This window comes from Silurus aristotelis (assembly GCF_946808225.1).
Source record: "Silurus aristotelis genome assembly, chromosome: 13".
NCBI classification, from domain to species: Eukaryota; Metazoa; Chordata; class Actinopteri; order Siluriformes; family Siluridae; genus Silurus; species Silurus aristotelis.
The window spans coordinates 26635203-26658836 of record NC_139586.1 but is presented as its reverse complement, the minus strand read 5'-3'; the positions used below and the strand labels follow the sequence as shown (position 1 = coordinate 26658836).

Sequence of the window (23634 nt, the reverse complement as noted above, 5' to 3'; positions counted from 1 at the left end):
CCTATAACCCTCAACTGCTCATGAATGAAGTAGTTGTAAGTCACTCTGGATAAGGGCATCTGCCGAATGTCATAAATGTAACCTGTAAATTTGTAGTGAACAACAATTTACGACGTCGTACCACATGAGCTCGCATGACCCGAAGCCGGTGGAGGCTTAGAGAGGTAAAGCTGAGATGTTTCAAAATGATCTACACATCTGTTAGTAGTGAAAGGGGAGAAATGAGCGCTAAACAAATGTTTTTAATTGCGTACTGACTAACACGCGACTTTCCTGATTACTGAACAAACACTGACTAATGTATGAAGTGAATGGGCCGAGTGAGTCATGGCTGATTGGTTCTGTCTCTCAAACCTGGCCAGTGATGCTTTACTCATCGAGTGCAGTGTTTATCGGGGCAGATTTTTACTCACCAGCAGAACAGAAACACGATCTGGATTCATTTCACCAGATGTTAATACCGCGGTGTACCTTTTAACTGTTTTATGAAAACACACATTAACACACTGCGGTATGCTAGGAATAAAATGTTATGCTACATTGCGGTTAATTTTTGGTCAGGGATTTGACATTCGCTGTACGAATGTCAAACCGAGAATTCATAGAAGCCGTCATTTACGGGGTGGTATCAAGAAAGTTTCGAGTCTAGCTCTGTTTACGAGAAAGTACTTTATTGATCTAGGTTTACCCACTATCACCATGAACATATTTCCCTTGCACAGCAATACAGCGCTCCAAACACTCCTGCCACTTCTGAAATGTGCCTTGGAAGTCCTGGATCTCTGCAAAGGGTGTCAAAACGATGACGTTTGAGCTGGATCTTCATTTTCCGTAAGAGTGCGAAGTCCGCAGGAGCCAAATATGGCGAGTAGGGTGGGTGACAGGGTGCGCATGTGGTCAGAATAGCAGACCTGGTCAGAATAGCACAAATTGCACGGCTCCCGATGTACAATGGACAATGTCTTATGAAGGTCGGTGCTCACTGTGACTGTGCATGCAGCCCTGTGCTACCACCTGTTATAAAACGAGTCTCGAAACTATTTGATACCACCTTGTATGTGGGCAAGAGAGCTTGCTCCCCCATGCTGGGTGGACAGACCGAGGTTAAGCGCCACCTGCAGCTCTGAAAAAAGAACAAGAATATACCAAAGCATTAATAAACACTTCAGATTAACAGACCATGGGAATTATGGGAGTAGGCTCTGTGAATCTGTATTGGGTAGCTCAGGACAGGTCCATATTTTGACACACACATCATGCTTCATCAACTCCATCCTAATCGTGTCTATTTCTCTGCAAGGCATTTTCTTGAAAAACACATTGGGGGAGACGGGCAGAGCATCTGGAAATAAATAAGGAGATGTCCAGAAAGAGAACGGTGCTCATTTCTATTTTGGAGATTGAACAAGAAGTAGAGTAAGCAGTTGCAGAGAGAAAGAGAGAGATGGAGAGAGAGAGGGAGAGAGAGAGCTGGAGAGAGAGAGGGAGGAAGCAAAAATGAAGTTGCCAGCTGTGTACACAAAGCAAAGCCAGCACAAACAGTCTGGGATTGGTGCTCATTGGACTCACCTACCACCTAGGCCAATGCTCTCTCCCTTTCTCTTTTCCTTAGTCCCATACTCTCTTCTCCTTTTCCCCTCCCCTTCCTTCCCTGGTTATGGCACCCTGCAGGTACTCGCTAGCCTCCTGACTGTATCTTGAACCCCACACAGCTCATTTATAGCTCTTGCCTCATGTCTGGAGGGAGCTGTTAACACTCATCTGTCAGCACGGATATGAAGTGTTTACACAAAATTCCAGGATATATATTTATATATAGTCCCAATCTCATAAAATGCATTGCTTATTTAATGAGGATTTGAAGATTTTCGTTACACAGTGCCCTCAGGTAATATGGCTTAACACAGACTACGCTTCTATTCAAAATGCTGCTCATGAATTGAAAATGTCGTCTTCGAGCCGCGCTTTCCATTTTGCATTATTGGTTTCTCCACTCTCATTGCATTCACGTGAACGAGTGACTGTTCTGCTCGATGTTGGCCACCGCCCAAAAGGAGAACGCCATCCATTAGAAAACCTGGGAGACTTGCCCATGTGGCCACTGTCCTGATCTGGGATTCTTGGCCGTGGTCCATCCCTTTACAGCATGGGTAAAGCACACATTTAAGGGGGTTAGCAGGTTCATTGAGATCATGTCACTGTTGAGGCAATGGAAATGGAGGAAAGTGTAAGTTTACTCAAACTTCCACTTGAGTAAACGTACAAAAGTGTTTGCTTTCAAATGTACTTAAGTATCCAAAATTCCATGATTTATTATTATCAATTTTCCTATTATCATTTATGTCACAAGACTCTTATGTAAGATAGATATGAATGTCCCAGTGTGATTGTCACTAAAGTGTTCACTGTGTTGAGGCGAGTTCGTGTTCGAGATCGAGTTGAACTGACGCTGAACTGTATGTTGCGCTCTACCCTGATTTGTGGATTGCTGCGTGTTTGACCAGTTTTTATCCACAAATAAATAAAAAGAAACGACTGATTTCATGAAATGAGTAGAGTAAAAAGTGAGATATTCCACTTTTGAAATTTGGCGAAGTTAAAGTGAAAGTCTCCCCAAATGGAAATACTTCAGCAAAGTAACGACACGTGAAAAAGCTACTTAAATACAGTAACGAATTACGTTGACTTCATTACCGTCCACCACTGTTAAAGCTCCTACAAAGTTTAATACTAGAGCTGGAATTTTCTGGGAAAGACTGGCCATCTGAAGAACAATCCCTGAAATATCAGCAGGGTTCGCTATCTATTCGCTTTTATGAGAAGAGCACAATGGGTTAAGGTTACGAAGAGTTTTACGAGCTCGGAGTTCATTAATTTTCTTCATTGATGCGTGTTTGCTCTGCATTTACTATTTACCATTGACATCGGCCCCCGCTGATGAATACTGCCTGTTCATTCAGCAGCCGAGTACTTCTTCGCTTGAGGAAAACATGATCACTCACTGCTGGAGAGAGTTATTTGGAACAGAGAGGAATTTCACAGACCCCCTGCAGAAGCCTTTATTGTCAGCTTGTGGTTTACCAAATCTGAAGATATCCATAATGACTAACTAACCACTGGAATGCAGGAGTGTGAGCTGAAGTTGAAACAGAAGTACAGGGGGAGAGAACGATGCTGCTGGCCAATCAACGCTCGAGCTCGGCAAGTGGACGAGATGAGATTGACTCTCCTGCTTAGTTGTCCTGTAAATCAGGTGGCTGTAAAACCATACACTGACCTGTACAGAAAAAGTTACAATCCTGACGGCAAAGGATCGAGCCTCTAATATTTCCCTGTTTTTCAAAAGGGGCCTCTTTTGCAAGCCTGTGTGAATGGATCCATTCTTCTCCCATATGGAGTTAACATTCTGTTCCTCAAGAATTCTTGGCTGTTTTTGCCTACATTAGAATTCCAATAAATATGGACTATCCAGTACTTTATCACCTTAGGACAATAGTTTATTGAGTGCTGAAATGATCAATTCGAATCAAATGCCGTCCTTCAGAATGTTGCTCCAGAGATGTTGCACAATTCATGGCACTTTTGTTATTTTTGTCTCTCATCACCACTACATATGAGGCTCTGGAAAAGAACAACATTTAGATGTTTTGGGACTCATAGTGAACATGCTTCCATAGAGCTGAAAGGGATTTTAGATTGTGGGGGATGAGGCAGTTCATAAAGGTTACATACTGAAACCAAACTGTCCAAATGTGTCGCCCACCTCCACTGGTGGACAGTAACAAAGTAAATGTAATTTGTTACCGTACTCAAGTAGCTTTTTTGCGTATCTGTACTTTTATTGATTTCTGTTTTGGCAGACTTTTACTTTAACTTATATAGTATCTTACTTTTTACTCAACCACGTTTCACGAAATCTGTCGTTTCTTTTTATTTGAGTGGATAAAAACGTAACCGGTCAAGACACAACATTTGCAACAACATCGTGGCCTCATTTGCGCAATTTTAGTTCTAAGTAGTTGAAACGAAGGTTTTGGGCTCATGATAATTAAAATAGATATCAATCAGTGTTTTACTGATGAATATCATTGATTAAGTTGATTAAGCATGGGTATTGTGACAAAAATCATAATAGGAACATTATGGTTGTAATAAATCATAGCACTTTGGATACTTAAGTACACTCTATTGAAAAAAGGTTTTGGGACACCTGACTTTTCCTGTCATATGTGGTTCATCTGTCATATGTGGATGGAGAGGAGAAAGGTAGATATGTTGTGTGTTCAGGAGACCAAGTGGAAAGGGAGTAAGGCCAGGAACATTGGAGGTGGGTTTAAACTGTTTTATCATGGTGTGGATGGAAAGAGAAATGGTGTAGGGGTGATTCTGAAGGAAGAGTACAGTAAGAGTGTAGTGGAGGTGAAGAGAGTTTCTGATAGGGTGATGATCGTGAAGGTGGAGGTTGAAGGGATGATGATAAATGTCATCAGTGCCTATGCTCCACAAGTTGGCTGTGAGATGGAGGAGAAAGAAAGATTCTGGAGTGAATTAGATAAAGTGGTAGATGGTGTACCTAGGAAAGAACGATTGGTGATTGGGGCAGACTTTAATGGGCATGTAGGTGAAGGGAACAGAGGTGATGAGGAGGTGATGGGTAGGTATGGTTTTAAGGAGAGGAATGTGGAAGGGCAGATGGTGGTAGATTTTGCTAAAAGGATGGAAATGGCAGTGGTGAACACGTATTTTAAGAAGAAGGAGGATCATAGGGTGACGTATAAGAGTGGAGGAAGGTGCACACAGGTGGATTATGTTCTGTGTAGGAGATGCAACCTGAAGGAGATTGGAGACTGTAAGGTGTTGGCGGGGGACAGTGTAGCTAGACAGCATCGGATGGTGGTCTGTAGGATGGTTTTGGAGGCGAAGAAGAAGAGGAGGAAAGTAAGGATTGAAAGAAGAATAAGATGGTGGAAACTGAAGGAGGAAGAGTGTAGTGTGAGGTTCAGGGAAGAGGTCAGACAGGGGCTTGGTGGTGGTGAAGAGGTGCCGGATGATTGGGCAACTACTGCAGGAGTGATGAGGGAGGCAGCTAGAAAAGTACTTGGTGTGACATCTGGAAATAGAAAGCAAGACAAGGAGACGTGGTGGTGGAATGAGGAAGTGCAGGAGAGCATTAGGGGAAAGAGGTTGGCAAAACAGAAGTGGGATCGACAGAGTGATGAGAAAAGTAGGCAGGAGTACAAGGAGATGCGGCAGCAGGTAAAAAGGGATGTGGCGAAAGCCAAGGAAAAGGCACATGAGGAGCTGTATAAGAGGTTGGACACTAAGGAAGGAGAAAAGGATTTATACCGATTGGCCAGGCAGAGGGACCGAGCTGGGAAGGATGTACTGCAAGTTAGAGCAATAAAGGATGGAGAGGGAAATGTGTTGACTAATGAGGAGAGTGTGTTGAGAAGATGGAGGGAATATTTTGAGCAGCTGATGAATGAGGAAAATCAGAGAGAGAGAAGGTTGGAGGATGTGGAGTTGGTGAAGCAGGATGTAGATAGGATTAGTAAGGTGGAAGTGAGAGCAGCGATTAAGAGGATGAAGAATGGAAAGTCGGTTGGACCAGATGACATACCGGTAGAAGCGTGGAGATGTTTAGGAGAGATGGCAGTGGAGTTTTTAACCAGATTGTTTAACAGGATTCTGGAAGGAGAGAGGATGCCTGAGGAATGGAGAAGGAGTGTGCTGGTACCGATCTTTAAGCATAAGGGAGATGTGCAGACCTGCAGTAACTACAGGGGAATTAAGTTGATCAGTCACACCATGAAGTTATGGGAAAGAGTAGTGGAAGCCAGGCTGAGAGAAGAGGTGACCATCTGTGAGCAACAGTATGGTTTCATACCGAGGAAGAGCACAACAGATGCCTTATTTGCTTTGAGGATGTTGATGGAGAAGTATAGAGAAGGACAGAAGGAGCTGCATTGTGTATTTGTGGATTTAGAGAAAGCGTACGACAGGGTGCCGAGAGAGGAGTTGTGGTATTGTATGAAGAAGTCAGGTGTGTCAGAGAAGTATGTGAGGGTGGTGCAGGACATGTATGAGGACAGTGTGACGGCAGTGAAGTGTGCAGTAGGTACGACAGACTGGTTCAGGGTGAAGGTTGGACTGCATCAAGGATCGGCCCTGAGCCCTTTTCTGTTTGCAGTGGTGATGGACAGGTTGACGGACGAGGTCAGACAGGAGTCTCCCTGGACTATGATGTTTGCAGATGATATTGTGATTTGTGGTGAGAGTAGAGAGCAGGTTGAGAAGAGCCTGGAGAGGTGGAGATATGCGTTGGAGAGAAGGGGAATGAAAGTCAGTAGGAGTAAGACAGAGTACATGTGTGTGAATGAGAGGGAGGGCAGTGGAGTGGTGCGGTTGCAGGGAGAAGAGGTGGAGAAGGTGGAGGAGTTCAGGTACCTGGGGTCAACAGTGCAAAGTAATGGAGAGTGTGTTAGAGAAGTAAAGAAAAGAGTGCAGGCAGGGTGGAGTGGGTGGAGAAGAGTGACAGGAGTGATTTGTGATAGTAGGGTATCTGCAAGAATAAAAGGGAAAGTTTATAGGACTGTGGTGAGACCTGCGATGTTGTATGGATTAGAGACAGTGGCATTGAGTAAAAGACAGGAAGTGGAGCTGGAGGTAGCAGAGCTGAAGATGTTGAGGTTTTTGTTGGGAGTGACGAGGATGGACAAGATTAGAAATGAGTTTATTAGAGGGACAGCACATCTAGGATGTTTTGGTGACAAGGTGAGGGAGGCGAGATTGAGATGGTTTGGACATGTGCAGAGAAGGGACATGAATTATATTGGTAGAAAAATGCTGAAGATGGAGCCACCAGGTAGGAGGAAAAGAGGAAGGCCAAGGAGGAGGTTCATGGATGTGGTGAGGGAAGACATGCAGGTAGTTGGTGTGAAAGAGGCAGATGTAGAGGACAGGGTGGTATGGAGACGGATGATCCGCTGTGGCGACCCCTAATGGGAGCAGCCGAAAGAAGAAGAAGATGTGGTTCATCTCCAAACTGTTACCACAAGGCTGGAGGCACACAGTTGTATAGGATGAGGTATAACAAAACTGTTCTAAAAGAAATCCTTAGCATTCCAGGCTATTGATGTTGATTTTGGGTGTTCGAGACAACTCTAATGAAGTATTATTCATTAGACCACTGTGTTACCACTGTGGGTAAATAAAAACATTTTCCTCAGATTCCGAACCAGTCAGCAGTAGGTTTTAGTCAAATTGCAGAACGCTCTAGTCGTAAAACTAGAGAGCATGTTTTTTTGGCAGGAGTTAAGACTCCCTCAGTATTAATTGTAGAGCTAGACTGGGCCCCAAGGCTTAAGCGTTCCAGACCAGATTAGACATCATTCCTTCACTGAGCCAATTTCTCATTTATCTGCACTCTTTCATGACAGCTTATCACATTTGGCCCATTAACATTGTCAATGATGAAGGTAGGCCAAGACCCTTTAGGGTACAATGAACTGAAATTCCCAGAATAAGATCAAACTGTATACTGATCCCCTTATCTTGGCCTCTTTACCAATGTAAATTCCATACATTAGTTCAAGAGCTTCAGACATTGTTTTTTTTTTGTTTTTTTTGTCCTTTCAAACTCATGCGAAACAATACGCCTTTCTCTGAACTATGGACGTCCTCTGAGAATCATCTGGCAAGAAATGAGTGTAGTGACTAAATGGGACGCGAACGGTTTTGATCAATCACGCTGCTCGAACTGTAATCAGTCAAAATTGCTTCCGAATGTTGTCTGCGTCACCCTTGTGTAGGTCCCCTTCTCTAATCTGTCTGGGTTTTGAGGTGTTTCTGGGAATTTGGTCTCTGCATCATTTATTTTCAAGGCGACTTCTTAGCAAGCTGGTCGGGTTTCACTTCTCTGTTCAGTTTTGCAGTGCGGACTGTTAAAACAAGCTGCTGGGCTTCAGTCTTTAGTTTGGCCTCACGACGCTTTGCTGAGGTATTCTTCAGTTTTTCTTAAACACACACAGACAGAACCGCTGAACTTGGCCGGCATGTTTCGAGTGGTGATTTTTGGCTTTGGATCTCTGCAGCGTTCCTTTTTTTCAGCAGATCAAAGGAATCGATAAGTAGCAGATTACAGCAGGTCCTATCCACATCTCAGATTCCTTCACGAAAGACTCTTATTCCAGAGCAGCACATGGTTTAATTATCCCCTTTGTGTAAATAATTGTAAACACTCCGTTCTGGACCATTACCAAGAGCCTTAAACCTGAGCAAGGAATCACTTTGATGCTGTCAACCTAGCCTAAAGATTTCGCTCCTGATTTCATGTAAATAAATAAAAGCTGCAGTGTTGAATGAGAAAGGAACAGAAAAATTGACAAAAGGATATGGACAGATTCCTCTTGCTGTCGCTTAGTGCTCCAATAGTCACAAGCAGGCATTATTAATTGGATCCAGATGTAAATAGGATGCACCCAGCAGGTCACTCCAGCTTGAGGAGGACTCACATTCCTGCACTTAAATCGTCCAGGCAGGATTTTTAGGTCAAGGGTGCACACAAGAGAAGACAGGAAGGGAAAGGAGACACAAGGGGACAAGTAGGGGGATAGGGACTGGGGAGTGGTTTTAGGTAGGTTTCTCAAGTTTCTCTTTTCTCCCTGACCTACTTTCTCTTCCCTCTGTGGAATGGAAGTGCTTTCCCTCACATCACAAGTTTCCAAGTTTCTCCCTACATACGATCACTGAAAATGTATTGAACTTTTTTCGAGAAATAATGTACTTTCACGTATCTCTAGAAGTATTTTATATGATTGATTTCTCTGATATATTTGGGAAATTATTTTTTTGCTATGGATCAAGAAAGTTTTATAATGTTCATTTTGGAGGAGCTGGGGGTGATGGAGATGGATGATCCACTGTGACGACCAATAATGGGAGCAGCTAAAAGAAGTAGAAGATTATAGATTATTATATTTTTCATGTACAATATATAGTGACGATTCCGTGTCCACCTGCCCATCACAGTCATTTGTAGGCTTTCTTTAAACAGTTGCCACCATTTTGGAGGCACACAGTTGTACAGCATGTCCTTGTATGGTGTAGCATTACAGTTTGTGTAAGTGACCCAAACCAGTTCCACAGTGACAGCCAGCTCCATAAAGACATGTTTTCCCAAGCCTGGACTGGAAGACCTCGAGAGGCTTGCACAGAGCTCTGGCATCAACCCTATTAAACACCTTTGGAACAAACTGGAACACTGACTGCACCCCAGACCTCATTGCTCAACATCAGTGTCTGATTTTACGAACACCCTTGTGGCTGAATGTGCAAATTCTTACAGCAACGTACCAAAATCTAGTGAAAAGTCTTGCAAGAAGAAGAAAAGTTATTATATTGAGAGGTGGGTTCTAAACAGAGGGTCATGAGTTCAAATCCCAGCACCACCAAGCTGCCACTGCTGGGCCTTTGAGCAAGATCCTTAACCCCCAATTTCTAAGTTGTAAGAATGAGATAATTGTAAGTCGAGCATCTGCCAAATGCCATAATCGCAATGTAAAATTCTATATACCAGAAGGGGAGAAAGTCTGGAATGCAATGCGCGAAAAAATGTGTTCAGGTGCTACAAAATTAGTTAATCCGTGTTATTTAAAGCTTTTAACTCTTCTCCTACTTGTCTTTTTCAGATTACAGGACCGGCCCATGCTTCACACAGGTCAGCAACCAGATGTGCCAGGGTCAACTGAGTGGCATCGTGTGCACCAAGACGCTGTGCTGCGCCACCATTGGCCGAGCTTGGGGTCATCCTTGCGAGATGTGCCCTGCCCAGCCACACCCATGCCGCCGAGGGTTCATCCCCAACATCCGCAGTGGTGCCTGCCAAGGTCAGAGGTTTCACACACTGCCTACACCATTTGCACGTGAAAGCCACACGGGGCAATATGCGCCGAGCTTGTTTAACGCTTAAAAAAATACTATCTTAGCTGTTGCATTTCCTCTTGTGCATGTGGAGTCTTTTAGGGATTGTCCTTTGTACATTTGGTACGTTTTGATCAACTCGGAAAATAGATTTAATTTGATTTTTGTTTTTATGGTGCCTTTTCAAAATGGAATAAAATGCGAATACGTTATATATATGAATATATATGCGAAAATATATATATGTGTGTGTGTGCATACATCACCTGTACGTGGGTTCATGAGTGGAGGCTGCCACGTTTGCCTGCCGCATGAAATTTTAAATATTTTGTCGTACTGCTATCAATATTGTAAGATCGAAACATCGTAAGTTGAACCATCTCAACTCTGGGACCATCTGTATACATTTATAAGTCGCTATAATATATATTTATATATTTATCCCTAATGAGCGAGCCCATAGCGAGAGTGGCAAGCAGAAACATTATGAGACAATGAGACTTTGTAAAGAACCCATCCTCATTTAGGTGACACCGGATGTCCATTCATTCCATATAGTTCTATCACAGTTGAGGTTTTAACTCTTCACTGATGGACCCTTGAGAATTCAAATTCAAATTGAAGCCCAAAGTTTTAAAAGTTCAATGAATTACAGCCCAAATCAATTGTCATGGTTTCTGAGTTCTCCTCCACTGTAACCTCATGGATCTTTTAGGCTGATCATGTAGAACCTTCCTCAGCAGCAGTGAATGGTTTCCAATTGAGGAGAACTCCATCCCGATTTAAAAGCAGGCTGGTTTGAAAAGCAACGGTGTCTCGCTGTAAAATGCAAGACCATGCATTGTGCATTATGACTTTTAACAGTGCACTGCATTTAATTTCCTCAGGGAAAGATAAATGCAGAAGTTGCATATGATTGGTGCAATTGAAGCTCTATAAAATAATTTTTTATTTGCAATTAACCTGCTACTACTAACACTGACATTTTTATTCTTACCCATTTGTGATTATTTCACAGCTAGAAACTAGACGCTATTTTGAAATGGTTGTTTTCTTTCATGGTCGCAACATACTGATTTAGTCTGGAGCCATGGAGCCTCAGAAACGGAGAATAAACTCAATTCTTTGTCTACTCGCCCTCAAAAGTTCTGTGTTTCTAGTGGTTATTGGAAAACGTCCCACAAGAGAGGGCGAATCTACATCTGTAAAAGTTCTTCGTTTCCTTCATGAGTTGCCTTCAGCCAAATCATTTACATAAATGCATGTTTTGGCTTCAACATGCCTCAGCAGGCCATGATGGAGAATGTGCTACAGGAGTTGAGCTGTTTTGTGTTCAGAAAACTCGAGTCACTAACTAAGCCTTTTTTTCATGCATTCATCGAAATACTCCTGGTCTTGAGGTTCAAGTTTAAAACTTTTTTTAAACCTAATAAAAATAGCCAATTTCCAATTTCCTGCCAGCTTTCCCCATGCCCCAGAAGCTTTCAAAAGCTACTAGCATTCCCATTGTTTGTGAACTGCTGCCAATTTTTACTCCTCTAATTAAATTTAATAGAATTTTATTTGGATAGCATTTTTTCAACCAAACCTGTGGACATACAGATTATACAGTAATACCTCGGTACTCGACCAAGTATTTTTTATTTTTTTATGCATTACTGTATAAGGAATAAAGAAAATGCAAAAAGGTTCCTCGAAATTTTAAGTTTTACATTCCATATGGTACAATAATGTTTTTTTTAATGCATACAAATCAATCCTGTAATCAGGCTCTGTATATAAAATACCATTTCACTTCACATTCAAGTGGTTGTAAAGGTTCACACTTTTTTCTTTTTCTTTTGTCCATCTGTATAAAAAAAATATAGCTTTCCTTTCCAGGCTTCTTGGATTCTTAGCATTTTTAACCACTTTAGGACCCATGCTTTAGGCTTAAAATGCACAGAAAGCACAAAAGAGGACGCAGTACCACAGTACCGAGATACAACTGTACCTGTTTGAGGGTCATAAATGAATCCCTATACATTTATACAAAGATCAGACATAACACTATGACATTATAACATTATGAGCAGTGAAGTGAAGAACACTGATTATCTCTTCATCATGGCACCTGTTAGTGGATGGATATATTTATTAGGCAGCAGGTGAACATTTTGTTCTCAAAGTTCATGTCAGATGCAGGAAAAATGGGTGAGGATTTGAGCGAGTCTGGGTCAGAGCAGCTCCAAAACTGCAGGTTTCTGGTCTGCAGTGGTCATTATCTATTAAAAGTGCTCCAAGGAAGGAACAGTGGTGAACCGGCGACAGGTGAACCGGCGACATGAGCCGAGGCTAATTGATGCACATGGGGAGCAAAGGCTAAGCTGTGTGGTCCGATCCAACAGACGAGCTCCTGTAGCTCAAACTGCTGAAGAAGTTCATGCTGTTAATGCTCGATGGGTCGACAGGCAAAAGGGGGCCCAACACAATATTAGGCAGGTGGTAATAAAGTTGCCTGATTGGTGTATTTTAGTGGTGACTGGCACAAAAAACCTAATTGAGACGATATGAGAAACAAATCTTGAGAGGACCCAGACTCAGTAAGGAGTCAGATATTAACGTTTTTAGCCAACTTTAGTTATCGCTGAGGAATGAAGAGTGTGTTCGAGAAGTGAAGAAAAGAGTGCAGGCAGGGTGAAGTGAGTGGAGAAAAGTGATATCAGGAGTGATTTGTGATAGAAGAGTATCTGTGAGAATGAAAGGAAAAGTTTATAGGACTGTGGTGAGACCTGAGATGTTGTATGGTTTAGAGACAGTGGCATTGAGTAAAAGACAGGAGGTGGAGCTGAAGGTAGCAGAGCTGAAGATGTTGAGGTTTTCGTAGGGAGTGACGACGATGGACAGGATTAGAATGAGTTTTTTTAAAGGGGAGGTGTGGGAGGCGAGATTGAGATGGTTTGGACATGTGTAGAGGAGGATCATGGGGTATATCAGTAGGAGAATGCTGAGGATGGAGCCACCAGGAAGGAGGAAAAGAGGAAGACCAAGGAGGAGGTTTATGAATGTGGTGAGGGAAGACATGAAGGTAGTTGGGGTGAAAGAGGCAGATGTAGAGGACAGGGGGGTATGGAGACGGATGATCCGCTGTGGCGCCCCCTAATGGGAGAAGCCGAAAGGAGTTATCGCTGAGGAATCCAAGCACAATAGTACACATGACTCAGCCCTTGTCAACAGGTTAAAGCTATGAAAATCGCTGCTGAGTTGGCAGTCCACTATTATTTGAGTCATATGTTTTCACAGTATCACTTGTGATACCCGATAATTTAAATGTGACTATTGTGGTCACGTTATTCAATTTATTAACCCCCGAGACAGCTGCTTACACCTTATCTCCTGCTGTTTCAGCTGACAGAAATTACTGCAACAACAGTTTTTTTTGTGTGGACTGATAGCAGCTGTATCACCACACGAGCGCGTTCTCATGAGCGCGATTATGCAATGTATGTGACAGTTTCATTCTTCTAGCAGCCAATGACAAGCCATATGCCACTTTATAACTCAGTCTGAGATTGAATCACACAAAGAAATGTGAACTGAGCTTCACCTCCGCTCTGTCGACATTCCAGAGCAAGTAATCTGGTCTTGTCCTCCTCAGCACTATCTCAGATATCTCACTGAGCCCTGCAGTCACCTACGTTGATAGAGCAGTGGTACGCTAGGCAGCGAGTGTGTTCAATATGGGACAAAGTGGTTACAGCAGAACAAAGTCAAGAGTCACATACATATATATATATATATATATATATATATATATATATATATATATATATATATATATATATATATATATATATATATATATATATACCCAAAATATTATTTCGGACCAATAAACCTAATAAATAACATAAGTAAGTGCAGACAGGATTTACCTTTCATGTGTACATTTCACAGAAAAATCTAATCAAATCGCCGCGCTCGAAATACACCGCAAATTTAATGCACTAAAAAACAATCAAAAATTAATGTACAGGAAGAAATGAAACCAGAATATACCTGTAGAAAATCTCCCAGATATTTAAATGGCTTTATTTACAGCTTTATCATATTAGACTGTATATGAAATGAGAATATATGTATTTGAGAAAACTCAACTCAACTCAAACTTTAGTGTCATTTTTCTTTAGTGCCATTTTGATCATTGATATTTCAGTTCACAATATGAGAAACAGGACATACCATGAAGACTTCAGGTCCTGCATTGGAACACAAAAGTCTGGAAAAATGACCAGACTGCATAATGATGGTCCTGTCTAAACCTGGATTCCTCATCAGATGGTTGTCTCCAGATGATCTCCACGTGGACCCTAAGGCTATGGGTTTTTTTGTAATTCCCTAATGGTGATGCATCTTTAAAAGAGGACATGTTGGAATGTTGTCCTGGGGCCATGAGCGCCAAAGTAAACGACACAATGAAAACCCACGTTTGCAAATTTGAGGGATTGGAGCAGAATTAAGTGATCAAACAAAAAGATAATCTGGCTGTTCCTTTAGCTCAGAGAAAGCCTCACCTTGCCTCTGAGCTTATTTCCACATCAGCGATTTGGCTGTTCTTTTACCAGTTTCCCTGACTGCCTTGCAGACTTCATAAAAATGCTCGAAGACTCTGTGAGGTCTTCTCTCAGTGACTTGGAGAAAAAAAAGTTTTTAAGCTCAAATACTCAAATACCCCAATGCCTGAATATCAGACCTTGGAGACAGCTCTTATACCTGGCCTGAATACAGAGTGCACACACACACACATACACATGTGTACATCAGGCTTGGGTGCTTTTTGTTGGGCACTTGGCACTCCTTAAAACCATTTTGACTCAGTGTTCGAAACCTGATGAGATATGTGTTTGATTGAAACCAGACTGTAGTCCTTTCGAGAATTAAAGCCTTGTGAGTCATACAATAGAGAATAGAGATGGATGTCAGTCAAGTACCACTACATCAATACCTGACTTTACTGACTTTAACATCCTTTTAGCTCTACGAATCTCCATCAATCTTGTAAAAATCTAGTAAAACATCTTCCATGGAGAACATGGAGGTTATTATACCAGCAAATGGAGACTAAATGTAGAGCGAGATGTTCAAAAACCACATGCAATCTTATGGTCAGGTGTCCAACAAACTTGTCCATATAGTGTAGGTAGGTCACCTCACCTCGCCTACTTCACTACCTGACTTCACTAATGGCCTGCTGGCGTTGTGACCTGATCCCTGGCGAGCTGTAGTCCACTTCACCTACATCAGTACCTGATTTTACTAAAGATTTTACTACTTGTGAATGAGCACAAATCTTTGAAAAATCTAGTGGAACATCTTCTCAGAAGAGTGGAGCTTTTTATAAGAGCAAATGTTGACTAAATGTTCACCCATCACTTCACCTGAACAATAATGGACCTATATTGAATGGACCTTCTGTGCCAACCTGGTGAGGATGGGTTTCTCCTTGAGGCTGGTTCCTCTAAAGGTTTTTTGCTCTATTTTTTCCTCGTTTTCAACCTTAAAACCAGTTATTACAGATAAAATAAAGTTTCAGAAGACACAATCTCAATAAGATCAATACGATTCTTCTGGCAAGAAATATGATTGCAAGTCTTGCTCAGGGTCCCAGCAGCAGCAGTATGTCGGTGCTGGGATTTGAACTTGTGATGTCCTGAGCCAAAGCCCAAAGCCTTAACCACTGACCTACCAACCCTGTGTAGGTCTTTCAGTGCTCAGGAAAAGAAAACACTTATATTTCTGATGCATGCATGAGAGTTGCAAGAAACTTACTTTGAGCACCAAGAACATGGTATCATAAATAACATATAGATAATTGTATAAATGACTACACTATATGGATAAAAGGTTGTGGATACCTGAGCATCAAATTCATATTTTTCTTTGAACATCCCATTTCACATTTGCTTTTAGAATAACCTCCATTCTTCTGGGTAGATGTTCCACTAGATTTTGGAGTGTGCTCGTGGAGATTTGTGGTCATGTCACTTGAGAATTCCTATGGAGGAGGAGGAGGAAGTATGAGAGTGGAGGAGTAGATCCGCATAGATCAGGTCACCACTCCGGAAAGAGGTTCAATCTCAACGAAGAGAATGTGTTCAACTCTTAGCAGAATGCACTGGTGCCAGGATTTCCAACCCTTTTCCTCTCAGTTTGTTGGGTTTTAAAAAAGAAATCACCTCTTGTTTGAAAAGAGGGACATCTTGTTTTGGCTACAGTGGGTCGCCTGGCTAAGAAAACACCTTAATGAAAGAATTCAACTGTAAGTTAGAACCTGTTAGTAAATTTACTGCAATAGCCTGATGGCAGGTTGTTAACCGGCACCGAATAAAACCTGATATTTTCGACGTAACACGTGATGACGTTTTTATTTTCCGAATGAGTCAGAAATGTTTAAAGAATGTGCAGCATGCTAAGCTTCTTTTTTTCTGTCTCCAGATGTGGACGAATGCCAGGCCATTCCAGGTCTCTGTGCAGGAGGGAACTGTATCAACACCGTGGGTTCGTACGAGTGTAAATGTCCTGCAGGCCATCGGCAGAGTGAGACCAACCAGAAATGTGAAGGTAAATAACTGAAATAAATCTAAGAATTCAGGTGTTCCATTTATCAATTGGTTTCGTTAACCCTTTACACTTTATTGAATTGAATAATCAGATCAAGTTGTCAGAACCCTGCAGAAATGTCATTTCTCAAACATTGGCTTAACGTCTAGAACTATTCAAATACACTATAGGGACAAAAGTATGTAGACCACAGTATTCATATGCGCTCTTTTTTTACATCCTGTTCAACGATTTGTGCCTGTTTACTCTTATAATAACCTCCACTATTCTGAAAAGTGTTCCACTAGATTTTGTGATCATTCAGCCAAAAAGGGTGTTAGTGAAGTCAGGTAGTGATGTAGGTGAGATGAGGAGGCCTGGGGTTCTGACAGCGTTCCATCCATTCCAAAAGTGTTCACTGAGCTCAAGGTCAGAGCTTTATAGCATGAGTTCTTTTAGTCCAACCCATGTACGTGTATGCAGTTCTTCATGGATTGATGCACCATAATGCTGGAACAGGTTTGCATCTCCTACTTAAAGTGAAGGAAATATTACATGCTACCGCATCCAAACACATCCTATGCAATTGTGTGCCTCCAACTCTATGTTAACATGTTGGAGAATAACCACATATGACTGGAGAAATCAGGTGTCCCAATACGTTTGTCTATATAGTGTGGATTAATGAACATTCTCTATTAATTATCAACAGTTCCACGGGAGTCTAAGGGGGTTCCTGCGTGGTTCTTTGGGTGGTTGAAAGTGTTCTTTCTAAACAACAGCACATTTGTTGTAGGATTTTATATATAATCTTTAAGTATTGTTTCAACTCGTTCTTGATTTAACTGGATTGTGTGGATGGTCCCAGCACTTCACTGAACTGGAATAGTGTTTTCAGACATAAACCCAGCAACAGCATTGATTCACAGAATGCTGGTAAATGACATTTACGCCAAGTGCTCTTATCCAGATCGTCTTTCATTTTATCTCATTTATACAACAGTTGAGGATTAAGCATCTTGCTCAGGGGCCCAGCAGTGGCAGCTTGGTGGTGCTGGGATTTGAGCTTCAGAATCTTCTAATCAGAAGATCAATGTCATAACTACTTAGCCACACCTTCTTTCCTTTTGTCCTGTAATTCGCTGGTGAGTTTCAAGCCCTTGTATCGCCAAGCTGCCACTCTCGGGCCCTTGAGCAAGGCTCTTAACTCTCTTAACGAGGAGCAACTGTATTATAGCTGACCCCCAGCTTCCTAACACCACTATAATATATGAAGAAAGAATTTCACTGTGCGGTAATGTACATGTGGCATCTATAAAACATCTTTCCTTTCTTTTCCTTTCTTTCTTTAGACATGAAATATACATGATTTTTTTTATTAGATTTAATAATAAGGGCAAAATGGTGCAACTGGCAAAGTAGTGAGTCTATTGCCCCTACAATTTAGTTTTCAAATAAACGGGGTATCGACAGCGCACAGAAAGAGAACTGTTTTTGAGGTGGAAGGGTGGAGCTGCTAAAGTTTTATGGCTCATGGCAGAAGTGGCTCGACTCCCAGAATCCAATTATCATGTAGTTTGGCTTCTATTAGCAGAGATTTTACTATAAGATAAGTCTCTATGTTACATACGGAGATGAAAAGTGAAGCGATTATAATTATCTCTGGTGCAGGGCTCGAAGAATCGGAAATCATTTAAAAGTTTTTTGTTTGCTTATCGTCAATGTTCACCAAAGCACGCTCGCCACGCCGTCGAAACACTTGTTATCATGATCGGATAGAAACAAATAAACGCTGGTCTGTGTTTCGGGCTTGTTTGTCTTCTCGTTAGCCAACATGTTCGAGGCTTTGGGGCTTTTTCTCACTCTGTGTCTGTTTCCGCTCTGGGGTATGTTACTTTGAGTTGACTTAATTGAGAGGAATTTAAACAATAAGAAGTGAAAACAAGCAGGCAAGTGGATTCAGGAGAGGGGATTGAAGCTGGTAGATTTTACCACAGCCTTTGAGAAATGAGAAAGAGAGAGAGACAGAGAGACAGAGAGAAAATCAGCTTGTCTAATACACTATATGGACAAAAGTTGAGAACTTAGCTGGTGTCACATAGATGAGCCCCCTTACATGGACCATCTGAGCTAATTACAGCTCTGAACTCCATAGATGTGAACCCTAAGGCGCCGTCGGCTTCTACCTTTTACTCCGTTTACTGCTTAAACGGCAGTTTCTAAGATAGATAGTCTTGTTTCCAGTGGGAGCTAGAAAGTTATATTTCATAGACACTAATCAGGGTGTTGAACTCATCACACCAAAAATGGTGAGATATTTGTAATCCAAGATTACAGCAAGGAGTGACTGAGATATTGTTCACTTCAGCATTAGCAGTTTTTTCCCCCACTTGTTTCCTCGTTCCCTCATTCTCGAAATGTAAGTACAGGGTTGTGGCAACAGGCCATCTGTTAGCGCTTGAACAAAGAGCCGCTTACATCTGGAATGGCGTGGCCACAAAGGTTGCTCACAAATGGTAGTGTAGTGAAGGATTTCGAGGCAACACACAGACATGTTGAATGTATATTAGGAATAATCCATAATGCCATGACGTGATGCCACCATGACGTGATGCCACCATGACGTGATGACACCATGACGTGATGTTTGCTTTAACAGCACATTCGAATGCATTTTATTCGTCGTATACACTAACAATTTGCCAACAATTGCGATTTGATGCTTATTAGTAAATGGTACAACAGGCTTTCTTGTCACTTACAGTACTATTTTTATCTCTTGGTGTTACACAGTTAAAGAAATTGCACCACAAACTTATCTGTCCTGAAGACATTCCCATGGTGGAACACATGGAGATATTTTTGTATAGATCTTATACATTTTCTTTGTTTAATAACATTAATTTTTTTATTATTAGTCTCAGGTTACGTCCAGCAGCCACACAAGTCCCTGTGAACGAGCCGCTCCTATAGGAACAATTAAACGAAAACAAGAAAACTCAATAACTCTGATTCTCATTAGCCGGATTCGAGAATTCCACAGTACGGTTTTTAATCAGATATGAAGAACGTGTGTATATATACACATTCTCAGAATGATACACACAGCAGTCGAACATTTGTTCAGGTGGCAGTCATTTCCCCTAGTATACACCCTCTCGTCTGGCCAGTGTAAAGTCTGGGCCGGTTCACAGGACGTTTGATTTATTTTAGCTGGTCTCTTATCATGCCTGTTAAACCACCACTAATGGAGTGAGTCTATGGTTTTTTTTAGCTTGCCACACACACACACACACACACTCTTTTTACAGTACCATGACATGACATGCACACATGCTGAGGATGGACAGGATCAATCATAACTCAAACTACATATACAGTACATACAGTACATTTCCACCTAGTGCTGTTTGCTGCTTTATATTCCTAACACACACACACACACACACACACACACACACACACACACACACACACACACACACACACACACACATTTCCATTCACATCAAATGTTATGCCAACTGCCAGTTCTTTTTTGCTGATGCTGCTCCTGTAGCTGCTGCCATTTTGGAGTGGGGAAAACCCATATCCAAAACCTGCAGCTCTCAAAGCATCTGCTGGTTTACATCATCTAATGTACTCAGAGCAACAAGGATTACGAAAAAAAGATTTCCTGGAAATGAATGTCACAGGTTCAGCAGCCTCCATGAACCATCTACTAGTGTCATTGAAGTCTGGAATCAAGTGCTGCCTTTTTTTTTTTTTTTTTTTTTTTTCTTTTTACAACCAAGCTTAGACAGCTGTGTATACAGGCTTTAGGATGACGTTCTTTTGGGATACACTTTTATTCCTTAAGCTATTATTCTTATTTAGGGCCTGGATACACCAAATTTATCAGTGCTCATTAAAAAAGCTGTGGCTGAGCAGTGCCTGGAGAGCAGCCAATACCTTGCTAGTGTCTGTTGGGCGTATATGTGTGTGTTTTTTTTTATTTTTTTTTTTATACCGACTCTCTTATTATTTCTCCCAGTGTTCTGTATTGTTTTAAAGACTATAATCACACTCTTGATATCACCCAAATGAGAATTGGATCCACTTTTGAATCTGGTTCCTCTCAAGGTTTCTTCCTCATAACATCTAAGGGAGTTTTTCCTTTACCACAGGCTGCTCATCAGGGATAAACACACATCGTTCACCTTAACTGTTAAATTCTGTAAAGCTGCTTTGAGACAATGTCTGTTGTGAAAAGCGCAATAGAAATAAACTTGACTTGACACAAAGAGTGAAGCATTCAACTTTGGTTGGATCTCATTTTGTCTGCTTGGTGTGTCAGGGGGAATTTGTTTTATTTTGATTTCTATAGCGCTTTTAACATTGGAAAACGTAACTCGTTATAGTTGTAAGTTTTTCCCTAATGAGTGAGCCTGTGGCGACTGTGGCAAGGAAAAACTGCCTGAGATGGTATGAGGAAGAAACCTTGAAAGGATCCAAAAGTGAACCCATCCTCAACCCCCGAATGTCCATCAATTATACTGCAGAACTGTAAAGAATGGAGATCAGAGGATCCAGTCCCGGTCATCTTAGCCACTTTTTAGTAAGCCGGGTGTATAGAAAGAGTTCTGTCCAGAATGTTAGACCACCAAGATCAGAGTTAGGCAATGGTACATCAGGCTTTCTAGTCCATTACAGTTCTATTTTATATAAAATGCCTCTTATTTGCATATTAAATAAATTGTACTACAAACTCCTCTGTCCTATAAACATTCCCATGGTTAAAGACACACACACACACACACACACACACACACACACACACACACACACACACACACACACAACATTATGAGCGGTGAAGTGAAGAACACTTTTATTTATTAGGCAGCAAGTGAACCTTTTGTCCTCAAAGTTACAAAAGATGTTAAAAGCAGGAAAAATGAGCGTGAGTAATGATTTGACAAATTGTGACGTCTAGACGTCTGGGTCAGAGCGTCTCCAAAACTGCAGCTCTTGTGGCATGTTCCTGGTCTGCAGTGGTCAGAATCTATCAAAAGTGCTCCAAGGAAGGAACAGTGGTCACAGGGTCGTGAGCCCCCGAGGCTCATTCATGTATATGGGGAGCGAAGGCTGGTCCAACAGACGAGCTCCTGTAGCTCAAAATTGCTGAAAAGTTCATGCTGTTAATAATCGATATGTCACGACTGTTTTAGCAGCAAAAGGGGACAACACAATTTATATATATATATATATATATATATATATATATATATATATATATATATATATATATATATATAGATAGATAGATATAGATAGATATAGATATAGATATGATCGTCCTTAAATTGTCCTTGAAAATGCTCTAAACGTGTCTTATCTCTAACTGTGGCTACTTACAGTTGAACCCACTGTACACTTTTTGAAAGCCATTACCCACCCCTTACCGAGCTACATGATATTTGGCCCAGAATGATCTGTTATTCCTGAAAAGACCAATAGACAGCCAGAAAAAAACTGACCGAGGTGCCAGAGTTCTATAATTCCAGCTGCGCCATTATTATATAATTTTTTTTTACAGATGTGGACGAATGTTCCACCATCCCTGGGGTTTGTGACGGTGGAGAATGCACCAACACTGCCGGCAGCTATGTCTGCACCTGTCCTCGTGGCTTCGTCAGTAGTGCCGATGGCTCCAGGTGTATAGGTAAGACATCACACACCGTCTCCCTGACCTGTAATTCTGGCTACATCATCCGCCAAACATGGCCATAATGAGTAGTTACGGCACGAACAGAGACACTTCTTGACATAATGAGACTGTTAGCAACACAGGTGAGTTCAAATCTGTCCAAATATATGTCAATCTTGGTGCACACACACATACACACACATACATACATACAAAACACACCTGTCTGACATCTGGCGGAGCTCTTTCTCTGCCTACATGAGTCATTTGGCCTTTCAGCTTATGGTCATCCTCTGCAAGCTCAGGCACGTGGAACGTGTATGTGTGATTCAGCTACACATTTGCTGCGAGGCACCAACAGGTGTTAATGTATGTAGGCATCTGCAGAAAGCTCTTTCATTCCTGACCAAACCCTCTGGACCCCCACCTCTCAGAGAAACACAGGAAACGCGCCATTATTGTAATGGAGAAGTTGTATTCGCCTGCACTCATTCGTCATCCACAATCTGTCAGGAAGGTCTTTTTTTCACTACAGCTCACATTATTGATTTTATTTGTGCAATAAGGCAAAGTCAGGTGAGATCGCATGGGCTTCTGGGTAAATATGTGATGATAAATATTCACTGAAAACGGGTGTCTTGCAGAACGGGAGGCAGTGAAATTCTGTTTCTGGCAGCAGATGTTAGAAAAAAATTTCATTGGTCCCTTTCCCAAAGCCGGAACGATGGATTATTGGGTTGTGGAAATAGAATTATTGTCCACTGTATATCTTTCGAGAGACGATGTGGACATTCCAGACTGACTAGTAATAGACTGATATGGGAACAGTGAAGCGGAGAGCAAACGCCTGAGTTTATTTTGGGAGCGTTTCAGGAGAGCGATTGTGGACGAATCCAAAAACAGGTCTTGTTAGTACTGGGAAGAAGGACCGCTAGGAGTCTTAGTCTCATGGGAGTTGAAGTCCAGAGCTCAGCAGGGAGACACAAGACTGCTATTTCCTCTTTACACTAAGGCTAGATGTTGACTCTGGCTTTCGACATGCCTTCTGACTCACTGGCTTTCTAAATACTTCTTCCTTCACATACTTTATTTCGGTCCTTTTTTGCTTTTTTTTACGCAGCTTCTTCCTTAAACTTCTTTTCTTCTTTCCTTATATAATTTCCTATAGATTATTCCATTATTTGGAGATTCTTTTCACATTCCCACCCCACCATCTTAACCTCTGAATTAAATCATTTTTCCAAGCAAATGTATGAAGCCTCAGGTGGTTTATTGTCATATATATCAGAATTATTGTTTCCTACAATACACGTGGCATGAGATACTTACCGATCCCTCGGGTCTAACTGACTTTACACAGATTTGTTTTCTAATCATGATGGATAAACTGTGTTCCATATTGAATAACTCAGAAATCACTCTACATTCTAGACCTTAGGAGGACT

At 41.6% G+C, this 23634-nt stretch overlaps 1 protein-coding gene across 1 annotated transcript in view; it reads left to right on the top strand.

The window, feature by feature from the left end:
• Positions 1-23634, top strand: part of fbn2b (fibrillin 2b) — a 93311-nt gene that overhangs the window by 20916 nt on the left and 48761 nt on the right. Inside the window, exons 7-9 of the mRNA XM_083558907.1 lie at positions 9690-9887; positions 16396-16521; positions 22079-22204. Of these exons, the coding sequence (XP_083415033.1) occupies positions 9690-9887; positions 16396-16521; positions 22079-22204 (450 nt within the window). The remainder of the gene's footprint in view (positions 1-9689; positions 9888-16395; positions 16522-22078; positions 22205-23634) is intronic.